The 21,515-nt window shown below is 35.9% G+C and overlaps 1 protein-coding gene across 24 annotated transcripts in view; it reads left to right on the top strand.

Moving 5' to 3' along the window:
- Positions 1 to 21,515, top strand: part of SNAP91 (synaptosome associated protein 91) — a 148,968-nt gene that overhangs the window by 59,344 nt on the left and 68,109 nt on the right. For 15 of the 24 annotated variants that reach the window (XM_057738520.1, XM_057738517.1, XM_057738502.1 and 12 more), the window contains exons 7-11: positions 944 to 1,050; positions 5,220 to 5,261; positions 10,751 to 10,821; positions 16,374 to 16,401; positions 20,076 to 20,185. In XM_057738520.1, the coding sequence (XP_057594503.1) occupies positions 944 to 1,050; positions 5,220 to 5,261; positions 10,751 to 10,821; positions 16,374 to 16,401; positions 20,076 to 20,185 (358 nt within the window). Of the gene's footprint in view, positions 1 to 943; positions 1,051 to 5,219; positions 5,262 to 10,750; positions 10,822 to 12,875; positions 12,882 to 16,373; positions 16,402 to 20,075; positions 20,186 to 21,515 lie in introns of all 24 variants that reach the window. The other 9 variants (XM_057738522.1, XM_057738521.1, XM_057738519.1 and 6 more) reach the window with 2 other exon arrangements.

The raw sequence follows: 21,515 nt of genomic DNA, 5'->3' as shown, positions 1-21,515 counted from the left end.
AGATACCAAACCATCATTTATGATCCAGGGTTGCTGGGGAGCTATTGTAGACATTGGCTGGCTGTGTCTCCATCTGCAATGTCAATAATTTTTGCCTAAATGAACAGATGAATGACTGGTTGGGGAAAGTACTGTTAAAGTGCTAGTTTTCTTCAAAACACATGTGGAGAAAATACACTCTCATACTGCAATTATAATTCATGACAATTCTAGTCTTGGGAGGCAGAAGAGAGCAGCAAAGGATCCTCTGGTTTTCTGTCTAGAAAGCTAAAGGTTGAGAGAGAGGATACAGTTATAGACTAGAAAGTATGAAACTCCATTATTTTATAACAAAAAGACATGATGTTTGAAAGAAATGGTTGATGATCAATAAAAGCAAGTGTCATTTATATGGAGTGTAAACAAAAGAATTCTTTAATTCAGGGATATTTATAGATAATTGCTTTATAATCTATACATTATTGATTTTTAGTGAACTAGTAAGGAAATAAGAATGCTGTAGGATGCAGTCATAACATTTGAGATTGTAATCAGCAACAATTTGGTACTGTTTCCCAAAACAGGATATTAGGGTATATGGGTCATGAAGTAAACCTGTTGCGATAATTAATATATTCTTCTCCTTTACCTGTATTTTCATTATTTAAATTGTTTCATGCAAGATAACTTATAACATAACACCTTCCTAAACTACTCAGACCTCCCTTGCTTAGGTGTTTTAATACTTCCCATGTTTTAGTGCCAAGTGATTTGATTAAAACATTGAAGTTGTAAGTAATAGTACCAACGTAAGCTTAGAAGAAGATTGAATATAATACTCTTTTCTTTTTTTTTTTTTAATTTATTTATTTATTATTTTTGGGGGGGTACACCAAGTTCAATCATCTGTTTTTATACACATATCCCCGTATAATACTCTTTTCGAAATGTTTATCTCTTCTAGAAAAGTTTTTTGAAATGAAGAAAGGACAATGTAAAGATGCTCTAGAAATTTACAAACGATTTCTAACTAGGATGACACGAGTGTCTGAATTTCTCAAAGTTGCAGAGGTAAGTGATATTAACACAACTATCTGGAGTAAACAGTAGAGTCCATAATCTGGCCAGACATTCTGCCACAGAGTCACAGGGTATTAGGGTTAGAAGTGGTCTTAGAGGTCATCTCATCCAGCTTCTCACCCAGAGCTGTGCTCTGCACTCCTGCATTTTAGTCAGAAGATCATCCTTTGTCTGTATAAAAGTTTCATGGATGATGAGCTCATTTACAGCTTTGCAAGGTGGTTCGTCCCTCCATCCCACCTCATGGCTGTCCTTGATTGTAAGAAAGCGCTTCCTTTGTATTGAACCGTAGAAAAAAGCCCTTAGAAAAGTCTGTCCATTGTTCTTAGTGTGTAAATGAGAAATCCTGACCCTTCTTACTTTGTCAAAATAATTTAAACACAAGGGAAAAAGAAAACAAAGTATAATTAATTTTACAAAGTTTATAAATTGTTTCTTAAGGTTGTCTCTTTATACGTAATCACAGTAACTGTGTAACCATATAGTTGTACTGAGGTTATCTGTAAATTGGTATTTTTTCTTATGAAATCCAATAATCGACTCATACTGATAGTGGGAATTATGACATTTTATTATAGTCTTTGTCAGGATGACAAGTGGATTATCTTGCTCATCAACTAATTGATGACTAGGGCTGACTGAAGTGCTTGTGAGAAGAGTTCTGAAGCTCACCAGCAAAGCATAAAATGCTGTGGATGCGGGCCATTCATGCCATGTTTTTGCTGTTTTCACCATTTTCAGAATATGGCACAATAACAGGCGTTTTATACACATAATTTCAAAAGTATTCCAGTCCATGCATTATTTTTCAGATTTCATTTATTCGCAGGAGTGATAATTGTCACATTCAGATTCCAAGAGCAAAATAATCTTGCAAACTGCTGTCTCTTGAGCTTAGAGTCCTGCAATTTATAATCAGATTTTTTTTAATTGTGTAATATGGGAAACAGAAGGTAAAGATTAGCTTGTATAAATTACGTGTACATTAAAGCATATTCATGTGTGTTTCCATGGGTTTATTGATGTTGGTGGCCTTTAAGAAAGGATAGAATTGCTTGAAACTTTTGCTGCTACACAAGCTTTATTTTTTGTATTTGGTATGATTTTCCCATGGTTGAGCTGTAATTATCAATGTAATCTAGCAGAATTTGCCGAATTTCTTTCTGTGAAAAGATGAATTATACCGAAGCGCCCAGGACGGGAGGTGATCTCACCGTTCGGTTAATTCCTGTTGCTTTCCACTGTTCCCATCTGATACTGTTTATATCAGAAAAGTAAAGAGCTGGACACGTTACAGTTTGGGGCATATGTTTCTCTCATCAGCATAATAAGGCTGGGCTCAGTGTCTCCATGAGAAAAAGGGTGCTTATTTATATCAGTTCCTTCGAGTCTTACATGTAAAATTTTACTTTGTGTCTCTTGATAACATCAGTTATCACAGGCCCGTTTCAGGCTGCTGAGGAGATAGACAGAAATTAGATATCATTTTGAGAGTTTGTCTTTAAAGGACGTAATAATAAATATTTTAATTTTAAACAAACATTATGATCAAGAATTTTTATAGAATGGATAGTAATTTACAAAATTATTTGTAATAGAATAAAAATTGATCACAACAGGCTAGCTATAACCATTTGTGGTTTTTTTTTCACATTTAAATTGCATTATTCATAATTTAAACACTAATTGTTTGAATACCAGTGTTGAGTGGTTTGGTTATGATTGGCAAATACAGAAAACTTTCAACAAATGTACGAAGCTTCTCTTTCTACCAAACAGTGCTTGTGTGGTGTACATGTGTATGGACTCCTACCCAATAAGCTACCCTGTCATTAGTACCATTTGCCTGAAGAATGTGTAGGAGACTTGCAGAATGTTGTTTCTATAAATTTATTTATTTACTTATTTATTTATTGGCTGAGTTGGGTCTTTGTTGCTGCACGCCAGCTTTCTCTAGTTGTGGTGAGCGGGGGCTGCTCTTCATTGCGGTGCTCAAGCTTCTCATTGCAGTGGCTTCTCTTGTTGCTGAGCACAGGCTCTAGGTGCACAAGCTTCAGTAGTTGTGTCACGCAGGCTCAATAGTTGTGGTGCACGGGCTTAGTTGCTCCTCGGCATGTGGGATCTTCCCGGACCAGGGCTCAAACGCATATCCCCTGCGTTGGCAGGCGGGTTCTTAACCACTGAGCCACTAGGGAAGTCCCCAGAATGTTGTTTTTAAGATACAACTGTATATATAGGCTATTTGGCAAATGTTAACATTAAGTTGCCCATCGTATTAAAAGAAATGCAGAGTAATTGAATGGACATCTTCCAATTTTGCAGAGGAATTGCTTGAAGTACAGAAAACTTCCTGCATTTTGAATTCTTATACTGAAGTCGCCTAAAACAGGCAACTGAAACTTTGTAAAATGGTCATTTTATAGGTAATAGGCAGGTCTGCTAAATGAACTTCCCTTTTATAGAACTCAGTTATTCTTAGTTTGCTACTCCAAGGTAAATACCAACTCGTAGGAGTTAAGTTTCCGAGAATACTTGCAGACAGAAAGTGATGAGATTTCTCTAATACAATCACACTTCAGCTCTGTCCTCCAACTTCATTGTTCAGGGCTGTTAAAATAGTAATATAAAGGAAGATTTCCTAAATTGCACCTTTAACAGAGTTATCCACTTAATAGAGTCACATCACCTTTTACCAAGCTGATTCCAATATTAGATATCCATAATGCTTTAATTTCAAAAAATGCTGACTTCATTCATATCAATATTTTAATGGATAATCTCAAGAGGTATTGAAATATGGAAATAGAATGAAGTTGCCTCAATTTGTAATTTCCATACTTTGAAGGAACGTAAGTGAGTTTAGAGAAGACACAAGACAGCCCCCAACAAAGAATTATCATCCTAGAATATCAGTAGTGCCAAGGCTGAGAAACCCTGCTTTAGATATAGAAAAGGCAAAGGAAAGAAGTTAGCTCAGCATTTACACACAAGTGGACTTTCCAGTCTCCAGTTTGCCTTATTGTCTTGGCAGGAGCCTGACACTTACACTTCCTGTATTTGCTTTTGCATTTCCATCAGCATAACGGAGCACTTCATTCCTCAGAGACAGACTTGGTTTAACCTGCTTTGTTTCTTTAAACCTCAATTTCATCATTTATATAGACTGAGGGAATGAAGTTATGATTTGTATTTTCCCCCAACTTTTTATTTTGAATAGTTTTCAAACCTACAAAAGAGTTGATAAAGTTGTATAGTGAACACCTGTGTACTCTCTTCACTGATTCACCTTTATTAATGTATTTCTATATTTGCGCTCTTGCTGGCACTTTCTTTTTCTGCCCCTCCCCCTTGTCTTCCTTCCCCATGCTACCAAAATTTAAAATGCACATATGCTTTTATCTAGTAATTCCAATTCTACAAGTGTGTCCTACAGATGTGTCCACACAGGTGCAAAATGATGTGTGCAGCGGTGCTGGCAGTGAATGGCAAGAGATTGCAAGCAACTTAAATGTTCATTAATAGGTGACTTGTTAAATAAATTATAAGACAAGGAAGGTTTTTAAAAATGAGGAAACTGTATTAATATGGATATAGCTCTAAGATGTACTGTTAAATGAAAAGTATAATCACTGTATTGTATAATAATGTGAGAAATAACTATGTATTTATATGTTTATTTCCTTGGAATTATGCATAAAGAAACTCTGGAAGGATACACAAGAAGCTAACACAGTGGTTCTCTCTGTGTGAGGAAGGGTGGAAACCACACCCTGAACAGGTTATTAAAATTAAATGAACATTCCCTGTCCAGAGGACTGGACTGGGCATAATTAACAATTTAAATTTAGTCGAAGAATTTTTTTAAACATTTTAGTTGCCATTAACCATGGAGGAAACCTTTTACACTTCAGTTTCTTAAGTTCTTTTTTTCAGGTTCTAGCAAAATTCTGTACATTTGTTATATCTAACTATATTGCCAAAATCATTGCTCTTATATGGAGTGGAAAACTACACAAAAAGCACATATTCAAAGTGAGATCGATATATATAACAATTATTATTTTACACCAAGATTGAGCTGTGGTTTTAACTAATTCTATAGGTGATCTAAGAAATTAATTCTTAAAAACCTATTAAGTAACTTTTTTTTTAATCCACAGCAAGTTGGCATTGATAAAGGTGACATTCCTGACCTCACACAGGTAAGTGATTCTCTGAGTGAAAAATTCAATATGCATGAAATTATTAATCCATAGTTTACCATAAATGGTCTTACCTAGGGCAGAGTCTTGTAAGCATTTAATGCATTTTTGAATGTAGGCCAACCACCTTTCTTGGAAATCATTCTAACCTACTATCTTTCTTTTAGCCATTGAATATATTTTTGGAGATAATATGAAGATTTTCCTACTCTTATAAAATTCTTTCTTCTTTAAAGGCAACTGAATTTACTCACTGAGCTCATTTTTTCCTTCTTAAACTCGAATCAAAAAGAAGCCTTGAATAATGTTTAAAATGTGCTTGATCCATGAAATGTGACTCTTCATAGGCATGTAAGCAGAACATTTGAACGGTTCTTCCTGCTGTTTCTCCTAGTTTTCAGCATGTCCCAGGGATGGAGGAGGGGCATGAATAGCAGGAATGCTGATGTCATAGTTCTGCTATTCAGTACTCGCCTTCCCTGTGAAGGGGAGGGATTTCTATATTCAAAGGAACCTTTTTAAAAAAAAAAAAAAGTAGTGGTGGTAGATGAGTGATTTTTCTGGGGACCATCTAGAAAACAAAAACAACAGTAGAGCTTCCTTATCAGTCTCTTTATCTGTCAAGAGGGTATGTGGTATGACTCCTCGGGTGTAGAGTCAAGATCATTGATGGGCAGAATTATTGTAGGACCTTTCTCACAATTGGCAGGAACTGTTTTTGTTTAATCAACTTGTCATTCTGTTATGGTAAACTTCTGTCCCAAACATGTTCTTTAACTAGAAATAGAGGATAGGAGAGAGTATAGAACTGCTATCATATATAACAGTAATGAATATGAGTTCTCTATCTTTGTAAATTGTTATTGTAATTGAAGAAAAGTGTCATAATGAAAGATTACCCATTTTTAATAGTATCAAAATGTGTTTAATAACTTATTATCTTTATTATTCATTAAAATGTTTTTGTATTTAAATGTTAACCTTAAATTTTTTTATTAAAAATGTGAGAAACCCGAAGTAATGGTCTCTGTATTTACATTATTAAAATACCAATTAAATGCCAAGAATTCTTCATAAATAAAATTCACAGAACAATTCAGAAAATGATGGGATTGTAGTTTTGATTTAAAAGTGGGGGGAAGTGCCTTCTAACAGACACAATATTAGTATAAAATATTTTTGCTGCTACGAGAAGGTAGCGTTCTTTGATCAGGTGCATACCTAAATAAGATATTGGTATCATCTTGCATACAGCTAAAAATTAAGTGTGCATAAAATATGATTTAAAATGTCTTTATTGGATTATGATCTAATGAAGATTTATGAATTTTGTACCACTGTAATAAAAAGCAAAGAAAATAACTGTGCTTTCATTTTAAATTATTTATTTACATTATTAACATTTACATTGCAGTTTTTAAAAATAACCCAGATACATATTAAGCTAAAAAGCATGGATATTTAAATATTTAACTCAATTAATAGCTTTTAGAAATGGTAAATCATCTTTATTTCCATTGTGTAGACTGCTCTCACCATGGAACAGAAGTAAAACTGGTCATATTGTTAGAGAGGCTGGCAGTTAAGAAGAAAATAGGTCCTTGTTTGTTGCACGTAGTTTGGGCAGAGCCTGAAGGGAAACAAAGAAAGGTTTAAAAGAATACTTAAATACCTTTCTGTTTTTAAAATTAGAAAAGTATAGCATATCATTGAAAGATTTACATACTTGAGTCTAATTTATATAATCTTCTCTCAAGAAGTCCAGAGACATAATATTTTATGTAATGATGTATGTTCTGTGTTATTATAATTTGGGAAACAGACCGATCCTTAAAGAAGATAAATCTTGCTCTGGGTCTAGTAGAAAGCGATTCTGTGGTAGAGACTCGTTAGACACTTGGCTACACTTTATCCCCTACTTTTGTTATGACCTTAAGAGCCACATAGACTTCAATATTAACATTTATTTTGAAATTACCACCTTATAAAAAATTCTCTAGTTCATTTCTCCAGCATATATTTAAATCTCAACTCAAGAGTATTGTGTGCTTCTGAAATGTCCTGATAAGTAACGTAATAGTGATTTCTGTTGGGCTCATGAGCAGCAGAGCTAAACGCACTCCCTAATTTTTATTTAGAACGCTTCCACAGGTATAATTGCAGGCTTGTCACTGAGCTGGGGGTTTAGACCCATTGTGACAGTCTGGTCAGATGCAAGCTGGAATGTGAGATGTTCTAGGGTTCATCCTTCAGGGAGTGTTAGACCAGGACTAATCTGGAGATGGGTCAGAAATGCCAGGTTGTGTGGACTCTGTTGAAGACCACTGAGATTAGGTTCCGCTCTCTGCCAGGCTTTCCTGTGGCCGCCACGGCCGCTGAACCTAGCTGTGATGATGAACGAGAACACACACCAAGGGACAGGGTTGAAGAGGAGATGAAGAAACAGAAGGGCTGCCTGTTGAATGAGAGTAGGAAAGGCTGCTCCTAACTGAGAAAGGATTAGAATTCCTCTTGCAGCAAGATGAAACAGAAGAATTGAATGGGTCCCTTTTTGGTTAGAAAATGCACAGTAGATACCAGCATGGTCATCTGTAACCCTTTTAAAATCGTGCATATGGTGTCATCATAACAGCATTTTAAATGATTTATAAATATCAGTAAAAAAACATTTTTAAACATTGAACAGTACTGTAATGAAAGAAGTGAATATGATACTAGAACTGAAGTATTCCTCCTCAGTACTTTCCAGTGGTTTCGTATATCTAATAATCAAAAAATTTGAATGATCTTTTGGTTGCTTTTTTCCCCCATGTGTTTTTAATAATGCTTTAGGATCTAAAGCATCTGAATTATAGATGGGTGCTTCCTTTTTGATCCTGTACTCACAATTGGCTATGAATTTGTTCCAAGAAAAGAATTTTCAAAATATTATTTCTTGTTTGGTGTGTGTGCACGCATGTTCCAAGTTTAATATATCTCTATGTATGAAAAACATCTTAGGTTCTGATGTCAGGAATTCTGATTGATCCGAAAACTACTGGTAAAGAAAAGTCTCATTTTAAAGACTGTACCACTGATGAATCGGTAACCATGATATATCGCTGCTATTTATTAGCTTTCACAGGCTGCCTCTTGTTCTTTGGGTTGGTGTTTTCATCTGATCGGTCTGTTGACTCCGGCATTATTTAAAATAAGCAACTAAAGATACTGCTAATTATACCGAAGTTCCTTTCACAACAGCAGAGGCGTTCTCAAAGCTTTGCCACTTGGAAATTTGAGACAGTTTTCATTTTTGCCTGCTGCATGCCCGGATGTACTCAGTGCCGTGGATAGAGTTGGAAAGACCGGTATTCCTACACTCATGAACTTTATTATCAAAGTAGTTTTCTTCCCCTCCAAAAATGTTTGAGTGTATTTCTGTTAGATTTCGCATGTCCTTACAAGAGATATAAATGATGAAGCATTTTAAACCACTAAGCTAAAATGCTCCAAACTTAATTTTATGTGTGATGCATTGCAAAATAACATCTCTTCAAGACAGCGTCAGTTTTGTAGTCTGTGTTCTTGTTCAGGTTTCTCTCAACTATTGTGATTTTTGTGACTACCACTTTATTTTTAATTTTTTTCTTAAATTATTAAGAAACTTTACAAAAAAGAATGAAATTGTAAACTATATCCTAGGTTTTGGTTATCTTGTTTTAGATAAACTATTTATATAGGAAAAAATACTGCTTTTGTAATCCCGTATTCTCTACTTTGTAACTGTAAATAGCATTTTCAAAACAGGTTTAGCAAAGAATCACATTTCATTTACATTGTATTTAATATTCAGAGGACCTAAGTCTGCTAACTGGAGAGAGGTTGTATGGCTTGATATTTTTTCTTACTGTGATCCCAGTGAAAAGAATGGAAAATGAAAAGTTTAAAGTGATATGCCCAGACCTCCTAGGTTCTGTTATTATGACAATTATAATTATTATTACTATGACAATTAGAATGGCAGTTTTGAAGTTATCAGCTGTGAATTCATCTAAAAATTGTGAAGCCATTTCTGTCTTCTTCCTTAGAGCAAAATTTCCTTTATCTCTTAAAAATTCATTTTTTAAAACTTAGAAGTATACCCCTAGTTGTAGTTTACTGGAATTAGCTAAGTCAGCTTTTACCTGAGCTATATTAAAAATTCTAACTTTTATAATTTTCAAAATTTATTATATCTTCTGATAACCATTTTTTCTATTCTGTACTCATTAACTTTTCATATGATGTTCACAGGGCTGTCCCTTTCTACTGTAATTTCATAACTTTGATCAAATTAATATTTTTGTTCACTTATTAATTTATATTTATAAATTTATGTTTGACTTACTTGGTAATTTACATGTACAATCTCACATAATTATATAATATTATTGTTAAGGCAGTTTATAAGTCTATTAGTGAAATGAAAATGAATATTAAATGTACTAAACGTTGGAATTAAAGTTTTAATAAGAATTTTATTTTTATTTGTCATTATAGATGCAGTGTAGAATGTACAGTTATACTATTTTAGCAGTTAGCATAGTTACTTTAAAATCCTTCAGAATTAATTTTATATTAATTTTTTAAATTGTCAAAATTAAATGTATCTATAAATGTTATGCCAGTCTTCGAATGCCTGTGCTGCTGTTAAAGTCTAATTTGGGTTAAGATTATTCCAGAAAGGTGAAATTAAATTTCTAATGCTTGAGGAATAGATGGGATGAAATATTTATATGAACCTATTATTTCTCCTCCTAATATACAGTGAAATGCCATCACTTTATATTGCCTAAATTTTACGATTAAAACATTCAGGTACTTCTTAAAGAGTTGCAATATATTAAATTTGCCAAAATACAGTAGTCTTTTATAACATTAATATTTGCTAAAGTTACTTTATGTATGTAAATTAAATAGCTCCATAAGAAAGTCTTAATTGTGGTTGACTATTAAAGTTGTGTTTTTTCCCCCACAACTCTCACTTACCCTCTCTTTTTTAATAAAGTAGTAATTTTCCTTAATATTTCAGTCAAATGTGGACAAGTGAGATTTTACTGTATTTTCGTATTTCTCTAAGTTTGTATTTGGGCACTTATATTTTTGACTTGGATACAAATACCTTTACCTTTTTCACTGTGGTCCAGTGGAAACAAATGGTGAACTTGATTTAATTGAGTTTACTACATTTAAGTAATAACTTAGTAAAAGTCTACCCAATGTCATTTCTACACTGAAACCACACTGTAACACTATTTATTATGCACTGAAGTTAAGTATATATAAGATGGGCCTGTTTGAGATTCTGTGAAATTTAAATATTTAAGTACAAAAAGAACCTGGAATGAAATGATCCCCCATATATATTGGGGTGCACAGACCTCCAACTATACAAAGTTACAGTGACGTTCCAGTGTATTTATTTTGAAAGAAAGCAATGCAGACATTTATTTTTTACTTTCTTATTGTAGGCTCCCAGCAGTCTTATGGAGACCCTTGAACAGCATCTAAATACATTAGAAGGAAAGAAACCTGGAAACAAGTACGCATTAGTTGTATATTCTAAATAAGATGGATAATACTAGAGTCGTTCTTTATACAATGGGGTTTATCACAGTACTACAGTTTTAGGATATGCTTTATTGTAATTCTCCTGATTTCCCTCAAACCCCACCCTTCCCATTAACTTACGACAGCGTGACCCCATTATAGGTAATCTATCTGTAGGCTAGTGCAGCAGACGAGTAGGTTGTATCCATGTTGGCTGAACTTGCTGATTTATTTTGCCCTCAGAAGGGACCCAGAATCCTCAGAAAAAGAGTTGCTCGCGTCTAAAAATTGAGGCTGTCATCACTGGGTATGAGTCAGAATGAACCCAGTTTCCCAAGCAGCCCTGAGCATAGCCTCTAGCCTCTGTTGTGTTGCCAGCCCCGTTGTGAAAAAGCAGAGTCTTCAGGAATGGCTTCCTGGACCCCCTCCCCGACTCACCATGTGGACCCTTTGGCGTGGCCTGCTGCTGGCACTCGACTCGAGATCTTTCTCTAGACAGAGTAGCAAGTGAGCAGCAATAAGTGTAGTTTTAGTACATTTTCAGCCTTTGTGTTTGGACACTTCGATTTTTGACCATTTTTCCTGATTGCATGCTAAAAATGTCCAGGTTCCGTTTTTTGTTGTTCCCTCCAGCCGGGGTCATACTTGTTGGTTCACAAGACCTGGCGCTTCTGGTCTTTGTGCCTTGCTCAGAGCGTAATTCCGCTAATCTTGGGTGCCTACCCTCGTTGTCTCTGCGCGTGTGCATCTTACATAAGCATCCTGGGAGGGCCATCTCATGAAGGCTTCCTTAATCATGTACTGCACTGTTATGACTCCCCGCCCTCCCTCCCCTGCCCCCGTGTGTGGTTTAAGTGGATTTTCTGATTCTGAAGCTCAGGGATTATTTTATACTTCACTATCTCCACCTAAAGACATAAGGTAGCTCTCTCTACAGAGTCAGTTTGAAATCTGTTTTTCTTGGTGATCCCAGCTTTACTGTTGATTCTGTTTAGAGTGACAGCAGGGCTGTAGGCCGATCGTGGCGTTTACCTGTGATACAGCTATCAAAACGCCCCCTCCTGTCTGCTTGCTTCTGTCTGGGCTTTCTCCCAGAATCTAGACTCTCATGTCTTGATGTCACTTTTTTGCTTGTTGTTTAGCTAGGGGTGATTTCTGTCGTCTTTTCCAAGTTAGTATGAAAATTATTGCGTGTCTGAAGTTTTCGATGATAAACAGCGGCGTAGGACTGTCTCAGGCTGTGACGGCAGGACCTCTCAGGGGCTCTGTCAAGGTCATACCATGGTCCAAGGTCTGTCCCTGCTTCAGTGTGGCCATGGACGATCAGACTGGTGTGGGTAGATTGATGTCAACTAAAAAGACGTTGTGAGTGTGTTAAGTCTCAAAAGAGGGAACCTGCTTCCAGTAATTGCTGCCCCTCCCCTCCCCTCCCGTATTAGGGTGTCTGGGAAGCCTGATGAGTTGCCTAGGATTTAAGCCAAAGGAGGCAGGAAGCCTGAGAAATGTCCCTGCTCCTGCGGCAGACGAATCCTTTAGCTGAGGAAATGTGCACATCCCACAGTTAGAGCCTCTCCCTTGGGCAGTGCAGGGTGCGCATCGGTTCAGGTCAGGTTCTCCGAGCTCTTTCCCCCTGAGGTCCCCGCGCCCCGCACAGGTCCACCCTTTGCCCTCCTGAAATCTGCCAGGGCTGCAGCCACGTGAGAAGCCGCCTTCTAGAGTGGACTTCATCAGCCCTAACTTCAAATCTAAAGCCGCCCCCTTGTGGCTACTGCAAACGATGTTTGGACTATTTAGCAGTGGACACTTAATTATATTTCTAAGAGGAGTAAAATAAAAGCTTAATGATCTTCTGTTTTGAATTACCTTTTACTGAGCATAATTTTCCTCTCTCCTTTAAAATCATTTTATGCTTGTCAGTTTTCTTTTCGAATTGGCCGAGACCACCTATGAACTTGTCTTTTGCTTATTCCCTATTTTTAAAATAAATGAACTATAGTAGTTAACTATTTTCTTCTTTGTATGTTTGTGCTTACCTGGGAACTTAAGTGAAGGGTGAGTACTATATTGAGTGACTTTTTTGCATTTGGTTATTACTGAAAATGCAAAAATCACTCTTAAAATTCCACATTTGGTATTTAGAACATTTAAAACTGATTTCTGTCCATTTTACACATCTGTGTTTTTTCATTATATTTCTAAAATTAGTCTCTCAAGGTGACTGGCATAAATGGTTTTACTTTATTTTGATCTTCTTTGATCAAGACTAACAGACTCTCTTAGGTGTACATACAGGTATTCCTCTCAGATTTTAGAAACCAGACTTTTTCACTTGTTTAGTAAACAAACGATTTCCCTATGTCACATGGAAAAAGTACCAAAAGACAATGTTATAAAGAAAATTAATTACTAAAAGGGGTTTTCTTTGTCTTCTAGTAGCAGTATCAAACTATTCAAACCACTAAGTCAAGTAAATGCATAAAATGAAGCATTTTTAAATGTCTGCTAAAAAATATGTAGGCCTTTTATATTTTGTGCCTTATATCCACTGTTACTCATTTTTGAAATTCTCTGCAGTACTGTGTGATATGCCTTTGTATGTTGTCTGTTTCTGTAATTCCACAGAACAAAAGAGAGAAATTGATTTTATTTTATATGTGGGTTTACTAAGTGTTGAGGGTGCAAGAAACTCTTCTGTTGTAAATAAAATTATTTGGAAGACATAGGTTTTTCACATCTGCGTTTTGTTTGTCTTTCTGGCTAGCATTTATGACCAAAACTGTGTAGGAATTAATGTGGTGAATGTGAAGTAAAATTTCCTCTTTTGATAGTTTATCCTTAACACATTGGAAGTAAACTTTGGCATTTTCGGTGTTCATCATAAAAACCCACGGAGTTGTTTGTAACATTTTGCAGGATTTAGGGTAGACTACTATGGGTCATTCATTCTCTTCTAAAATTACATGCGTGCTTTATTTTCCCCCAACATAGTTCACCATGTACTAAATTTCTCTAGCTGAAGTTATTGAAATAACTATCGGGCTTCACATAATGTCATTACATATAAAAGGTTATAGCATTTTTCTTTTATAAAGAGCAAATAGCCAGTGGTAGGGTAGGAAATCAACTGAGGAACAGGTAAAAAGAAGCAATGTGTGTGTTGTATAAGAGAGGAACAAGTGTGCTGGGCTCCCCTGTGTTTTCACCAGGACAGGCTGGAATGTGGAACGTGCACAGACTTGGACTGGAGTCTGAAATCCACCCTTAAAGAATGATGAGACTTTGGTGCGTTATTTACCTCTGAGCCTCAGAGCCCTCAGACTTTAATTGGTGATGAATGATGTTTTTTAAAGCTGTGGCCCCACTGGGAGCACCTTTGGTTCTACCTTTTTGGTGAAATCATGGCAAAACCTAGATATGGTCCATGGGAACAGAGGCCATACATCCTGACAGTTTAGTTTCATATGAAATAATATTTAAGATTTTGGTTCATTTTTAAGATGTTTGGTTAATTTATTTTGGTTAATATACTTATCCGATATAAAACAATGAGATAGGTTCCCTTCCTTCAAAGAATTTAGCATCTAGTGGAAAAAACAGACGAATACGCTCCAATGCAGTAAGTGGGATGATAGCGGGAGAGAGTAGGAGATTTTTGTTTAATCCATGGGGTAAATGCAAGTGTCATTTAGCAGTAGTGTTCATGCAAGAGCTTGGAAAACTGATTCTTGTGCCAATTATGATATTTTTGTACTTAGGTTTAAACATGATATTCTTTAGTAGTAGGTAGAGAAATTCTGTCATTTTTACTTTATTCTGCTACAGCATATAGAATATGTTAGAAACTTTTTTGTGTTAGTTTGGAAATATAGTTCAAAAAGCTCTCATTCGTCCTCAATTTTCTTTTCTGTATTAATATTTCTCATTGTGTCAGTACCACTAAGAATTGATTCATAAAAATCTCTTCAGAGAGAAACAAATTAATTTCAATTAACTTGTTCTTAGAAACTGACCACATCAGATGGCTTCTATGCTTTCTTTGCAGAGTTAAGGCTGTTATTTTCTTGGATTTTTATGTAGACTTAACTCCCTTCCTTTTCCATGTGTGTAAAGAGAAAAAAAAGGTAGGCGTGGAGAAATTATTAATCAAAACCTCATTAGGGAATTTTCAACCTTAGTACTAGATCTTTAGGTTCCTAAGTTTCTGAGATACAGAGAATACTGTGATTCCATTTATAATATTTCAGTAGACCCTTAATGAGCAACATAAATAAACATATATCCTTTTCTTCATAGGCTGCGAAGATAACAGCCAAACTACACATAACCTAATCAAGCATTACCCTTAGGCTTCTATCTTTATTATGTCACAGAAATTTCTGCGACCCCTTGCTTTCAGGTTCAGTTTAAGTAAAAACTAAATTTAAACAGGAAATGGCAGGCATGTGTTTGCAAATGAAGTTGAACATAAAAGGTAGTAATCTGGCATATAATATTATTAAGTTTCTTTTGCTGTATCCAGTAAAACAAAAATTCAAGATATTGTACCAAAGTCCAGTTACTGAATCTCTGGTAATTTTATTTTACTCTTGCCACGTGTGATATTTTCTCTATAGATAAACAGAAAGCCATCCTCTAGACCCTGATGATAGTCTTCTTATTGAAATCTCTTTTTTTTCTTCATTTTGTTTCCTTTATTTTATTTATTATTTATTTTATTTATTATTTAATTTATTTGCTATTATTTTATTAATTTATTTTCTACCAACTCAGGTTAGTAAAATCTAAGCTGCTTAGGCAGTTGTGTTTGAAGCATTTTGCTAGAAATGACACACAGTAATATCAATGCCACCAGTAATCTAACTGAAAAAAAAATTATTTCTTCCTGACTTTCCCTCACTCCCTTAGAAATAAGCTTTGAGGTTACTATTCTTTTTCAAGCTCCCAAGTTCTCACAGGATAATGGGAGTATTTCTCATAGGAAGTTTTCATTACAGCTGTGAAAAAAACCAGACAAATTCTAGGAGTATGCACATGGAAGCTGACAAACACATCAGGTGCAGGACTTGTAGGGACTTTTTTTATTCCAGTGTTCCTTTTATGTGTCACAAGTATGATTAAATGAATCACAGTGTACTTTAACCTTGATGGGTTTTCTACCTTTTAAAAATAATAAACCAAACGATATTTTTAAAAAATTCTATAAAGCGTTATTTTTCCCGAGTCTTGGCAAATTTGTTAAAATTCCAATTTGAACAGTTTATTTTTGATGGATGTAGGCAATAAAGATCAACTAGAATAGTTGAGTTGCTAGAGATACAAAAAAAAAGATTTTGAATTTAACAATTTCTAGTACTAGAAATTAAGTGGATGGAAAGCATTAGAAGCAGATGTCAGATAAAAATTATTTTTAGAAAATAGTTTATCTGTTACTTAAAAAAAAGTCTGTATATAAACAAGTCAATGCTTGACCAAGCTTCAAACTTCAGTGCTTCTACAGATGTGTTCATGTATATTCAATTTTAATTCTTTTTGGTTGCCTTTTAGATCTGGTGCTCCCTCTCCATTAAGTAAGGTAAGTTTTTCTTTTGTTTTGACCATTTTAACAACTTGTGATTGTACAGTTCAGTGGCATCAAGTACATTCACATTGCTGGGCAGCCAACACTCTCATCCATTTGGAGAACATTTTCATCTTCCCAAACTGAAACTCTGTACCCTTTAAACACTAACTCCCCATCCCCTACCCCACCCCCAGCTCCTGGCAAGCACCATTCTACTTCTGTCTCTCTGAATTTGACTACTCTAGGTGCCTCAAATAACTGGAGCCATTCAGTATCCGTCCTTTTGTGACTGGCTTATTTTACTTAGCATAGTCTCTGCAACATTCATCCATATTGTAGCATATGTCAGAAGTTTCCTTTCCTCTTATGTCTGAATAATATTCCATTCTATGTATATACAACATTTTGTTCATGCTTTCATCCGTTGGGTCACTTCTACCTTTTGGCTATTGTCAATAATGCTGCTATGAACATGGTGTACAAATGTCTATTCAAGTCCCTATTTGCAATTCTTTTGGGCCTGCACCCAGAAGGGGAATTGCTGACTCATATGGTAATTTTATTTTTAATTTTTTGAGGAAAGGTAAGGTAAGTTTTTCTGTATTCTCCTTTATATTAATTTCTCAGTCCAATATAGTCCAATATCTACTTAGTCCTCTATCTGGACTCAAGTATTTTAATAAGTAGGAGAAATTTTCATACATTTATATTACAACTGAAAACAAATATATCAGTGTAACGTCTTACTAGTTACAAAGCACTTTCAAGTGCCCTGAATCATAGCCCTGTGAGGTAAATAAGGCACATAACATTGTGCCTGCTTTGGTGGTAGAGAAACCAATTGTCGTTGGGTACCCTTACAAGTGTAGCTTTTAGACAGTCTACCATAACAACTGTCATAACTCCTTCATCTCCCTCTCTCCTTTAGTATCTTCAAGGGCAGAATTAGGGTTGTTGATGATGAGTATTGACTTCTTTAAGTCGGTAGTTCACATTTGCCATTGTATTTTTCAGGCAAAAATGTAGTAAATGTGCTCTTTCCTGTTTGCCAAATTTCTGTTCTGTAACTGCCATTAATACACACGTGAAGGATGGCATTATGACTGCTCAGGGTACCCCAGACACCCTGTACTGTGTCAGTACCTGGCCGGCTGCTCAGCAGTCCCTCTGGGAGCTCCCGCAATCACATCAAAGAAACCAGCAGCCTAAGCTCCCTGGTGATTTTGCTGCAAAGCCAGGTTTAAAATCATTATGCCTGTGGAAAAATTCCACCATGTGACTGCTGAGTAGAGTGTGGTAAAATTCTGGAATTTTTGGGATGGTCTGTTTCTTCATTTTGGCCAAATTGAATTTTGACTTTTTTTTCTTGTAGTAGCAGGATTATTTCCGTTGTTTTGCTACCTCCCTCATCCCCTCACAGTTTATTGTTACAGGGCAGTTTTTAACGAGCCTTTGAAGACCTTCATTTCTGCATTTGTGTTGGTAGATTCACTGCTGTCAGTACGTTTGCCCTGGTGTTTCATAAATATCACTTTCTAAGATATTTACATGTGTTGGTTTTAAAAATAACCCACTAATTTGTTTCAGAGTTAAGTGTCCACAATGGATGCCATGCAAATTACTTAGTCCTTTCTGTCCCCTTGATAGTCTTTCACATTCCATATGGAAATTTTGAATTTTGGGTGAAGACCAAAGCTTGAGTTGACCCTTTCTGAGCAACAGTATCCGTACTGCTCATGGGTTTGTCTTTCTTGAAGTGCTGAGTGCTTGGCACTTGTGTATCTTTGGATTTTGACTTCTTGATGAGTTATATTCTTGGACAAACAGCTATTAAACAGATACTATTTTTTTAATCTTTATTGGAGAATAATTGCTTTACAATGTTGTGTTAGTTTCTGCTGTACAACAAAGTGAATCAGCTGTATTTATACATATATCCCCATATCCCCTCCCTCTTTAGCCTCCTTTCCACCTTCGCTCTCCCACCCCTTTAGGTTTTCACACAAAGCATCGAGCTGATCTCCCTAAACAGATCCTATTTAAATCTGGAAACTCCTATACATTTCTTATCTCCTCAGTCCTTTATCATAAGTTATTCTTTATCAAACTTCCTCTAAGTTTGGTCTACTTGAAATTAGATGTCCTGTTACAGCAGCGTCTGATGGCCCTTGCGTGATCTTGGTCTTCATGCATTTTGCTTGCTGTTAGGTCTTGTTTCCACTTGTAGAACTGAGTATTGGTGGACTGGTTTGAGATTTCCATTAATCTTTCTCTTGTGAACACAGACAAATTAAATGTACCAAGTAGAAGAAAACAGAATTATGATAGTTACTAAACAAACATTTTATTTTTTTAATGTATTAGCTGATTATTAAGTCCTCTTCTTAAACCAGCCCAGGACAATAAATGTTAGGTTTTATTTCACTTTATTTATTTATTTATTCTTAATTTTATTTGTCTATCTTGGGGGGGCTTTTGTTGCTATGAGTGGGCTTTCTCTAGTTGCAGTGAGAAAGGGGCTACTCTTCGTTGTGGTGCACAGGCTTTTCATTGCAGTGGCTTCTCTTGTTGCAGAGCACGGGCTCTAGATGTGCGAGCTTCGGTAGTTGTGGCTCACAGGCTCTAGAGCACAGGTTCAGTAGCTGTAGCATATGGGCTTAGTTGCTCCACAGCATGTGGGATCTTCTTGGCCCAGGGATCAAGCCCTTGTTCCCTGCATTGGCAGGCAGATTCTTAACCACTGCTCCACCAGGGAAGCCCTTTCACTTTTTTTTTTAGTTTTTTCTGTTTTGCATTAGTGATGGGCTATCCTCAAGCTGTCAGTGACTTGAATCTTGTTTGGGAGTTATTCTCTGCCATCTGTGAACTGTTTTGTAAGTTAGATTTCTAAATTTTTTAAAGGCATCTGAGAAGACTTTACATGAAATCTGTTTAGGATGCAAAAAAGAAAAAAATGGCCTTGGTTTGACAGCAGTCATTACAATTGATTTTTTTTTTCCCATTTTTGGCAGCTGGCAAGATCTTTCCCACTAATTTTATGTTTAGGAAATATGTTTGGCTTGGATTCTGTCTTTTTTTTATTGAAGTGTAGTTGATTTACAATGTTGTGATGGTTTCTTATGTTCAGCAAAGTGATTCAACCCTTATATATATGTATATACGAGGGTGAGTCAAAAATTATCCACACTCTGGCTGTAGAATTTATAGACGTTTTAATGTAACCAGCGTTTTTGACTCACCCTCATATGTGTCTGTCTGTGTATTCTTTTTCAGATTTTTTTCCATTATAAGTTGTTACAAGATATTGAATATAGTTCCCTGTGCTATACAGTAGGACCTTGTTATTTATTTTATATATAGTAGTGTGTATCTGTTAATCCCAAGCTCCTAATTTGTTGTTTCACTTTAATTGTAAATACATGCATAGAAGTCATTGCAGTGTTTGGTCAAATATTTTTTTCATAATTTTATATAAATTACATATAACTTTTAAAATTTGAAGCACATTTTGTCCAATGTTGACTATTTATTACAATTCTCAATTTCAAATTTTCTTGAGTTTTTTCTCACGAGGAGCTACCAAAAAATTGCTGGGAATGGCATGGGTCTGCAAAGTGGTTGTCCTGTTGTCTTGTGTCCTGTAGATTCAGCTTTGACCAGAATGTGCTGTGCATCTTTCCTTTCAGTCTTCTCCAGCCACAACTGTTACGTCGCCTAATTCTACACCAGCTAAAACTATTGACACATCCCCTCCGGTTGATTTGTTCGCAACTGCATCTGCGGCTGTACCAGTCAGGTTAGTTCATGAGAATGCAGCGAACTATTTATTAATATTTGGATTAGGTTTTCATTTTATTTTTATGTACTGAACCCAAATGACTTCACAAAATGAAATGTAGTCCTAGTACACGTGTGATATTTTGGGTTATTTTCAGGTACACAGAGTAAGGTCTTCTACAGCTTATACAGTTACTTAGGCTTGTACCTCTCAAAGTGGAAGAAAGACCTAAGCGGTGGAAATCACCTTGTTGCCCACATATTTGGGAAAGGAGGTGGAAGAAAGGTGTACACACTTCAGGTTCTTCTGAAATGGATGATATGGACAATGTGTTCTGAAATTAGTTTCTTCTTGTGTGAAATTTAAAGGGTGTCTTAAAGTGCTGTGAAATGAGGTGAAGTGACGTGAAATGCTTGCAGTTGAAGGCCAGTTAGATGGTGCATATGAGTAACTCAAACTCTGGTGGTAGGAAGAAACCATCAGGATGCTCCTAATTGCTTTTATATGCCCAAAGGTCAGAACAGTAATGAGAAAGGTGGGGAAGATCATGCATTCTCTGGGCTGCCTGAAATGAAGCCCCAACTCATAGAGGCTTCCTCAGATAATAATTTTAGGTCAACTCTTTGGTTCTTTAGCCTTGAGGGGATTCTAGTCCCATCTTGTAGTATCTGTGACTCTGATTATGAATGCCCTGTATTTGGAAACTTGAATTTTGAACTGAGTAATAAATCCACATAACATACCCATGTTAACTACACGTTACCCTCCACTTGCTTAATTCTGCTTTTATAATTACAGGCTTGGTAAAGCCAAGTCCTTTCTGCCTCTATATTAAGATAAGTTGCTTCTTATAAAAGGTTTTGATTTATGTTTCGGTATTCTGCGTCTTAGACCAGTTGTATTTATGAAATAGACATCAAAACTAGGCAAGTTTCAAGGGTCTTGAAACTTTTTTTTAAGCAGCAGAATCCTTTTTTTTCAAAAGAATATTACTTGGAAATCTAATATGTAAAAGAGATAAAGATGGAACTGCTATTTCTGAAGAGGGGTGGGGAACCTGGGACCCTGATGGCTTAGTACCTGGTCTGGCAGCCTTTAAGCCAGTGCTCCTTAAACCTAAATGTACAGTGAAATACCTGGGGTCATAGTAAAATGAAGACTCTGATGTAGTAGATATAGGGTAAGCTTAGGATTTTGCATTTCTAACAAGGTCCCAGGATGCTACTGGTTTGGAGACCACACTTTGAATAGCAAAGCTCTAGGCCCCTCCTTGGAACTTCTATAGATGGAGGAGCTTTGAAAAGCAAAACCCAACTGAATAAGAGTAAAAAATATGGAATTATTTTTA

This window comes from Hippopotamus amphibius, chromosome 6, assembly GCF_030028045.1.
Source record: "Hippopotamus amphibius kiboko isolate mHipAmp2 chromosome 6, mHipAmp2.hap2, whole genome shotgun sequence".
Taxonomy (NCBI): domain Eukaryota; kingdom Metazoa; phylum Chordata; class Mammalia; order Artiodactyla; family Hippopotamidae; genus Hippopotamus; species Hippopotamus amphibius.
Note: the sequence above shows the minus strand (reverse complement) of the source record. Positions and strands in the feature narration are given on the sequence as shown.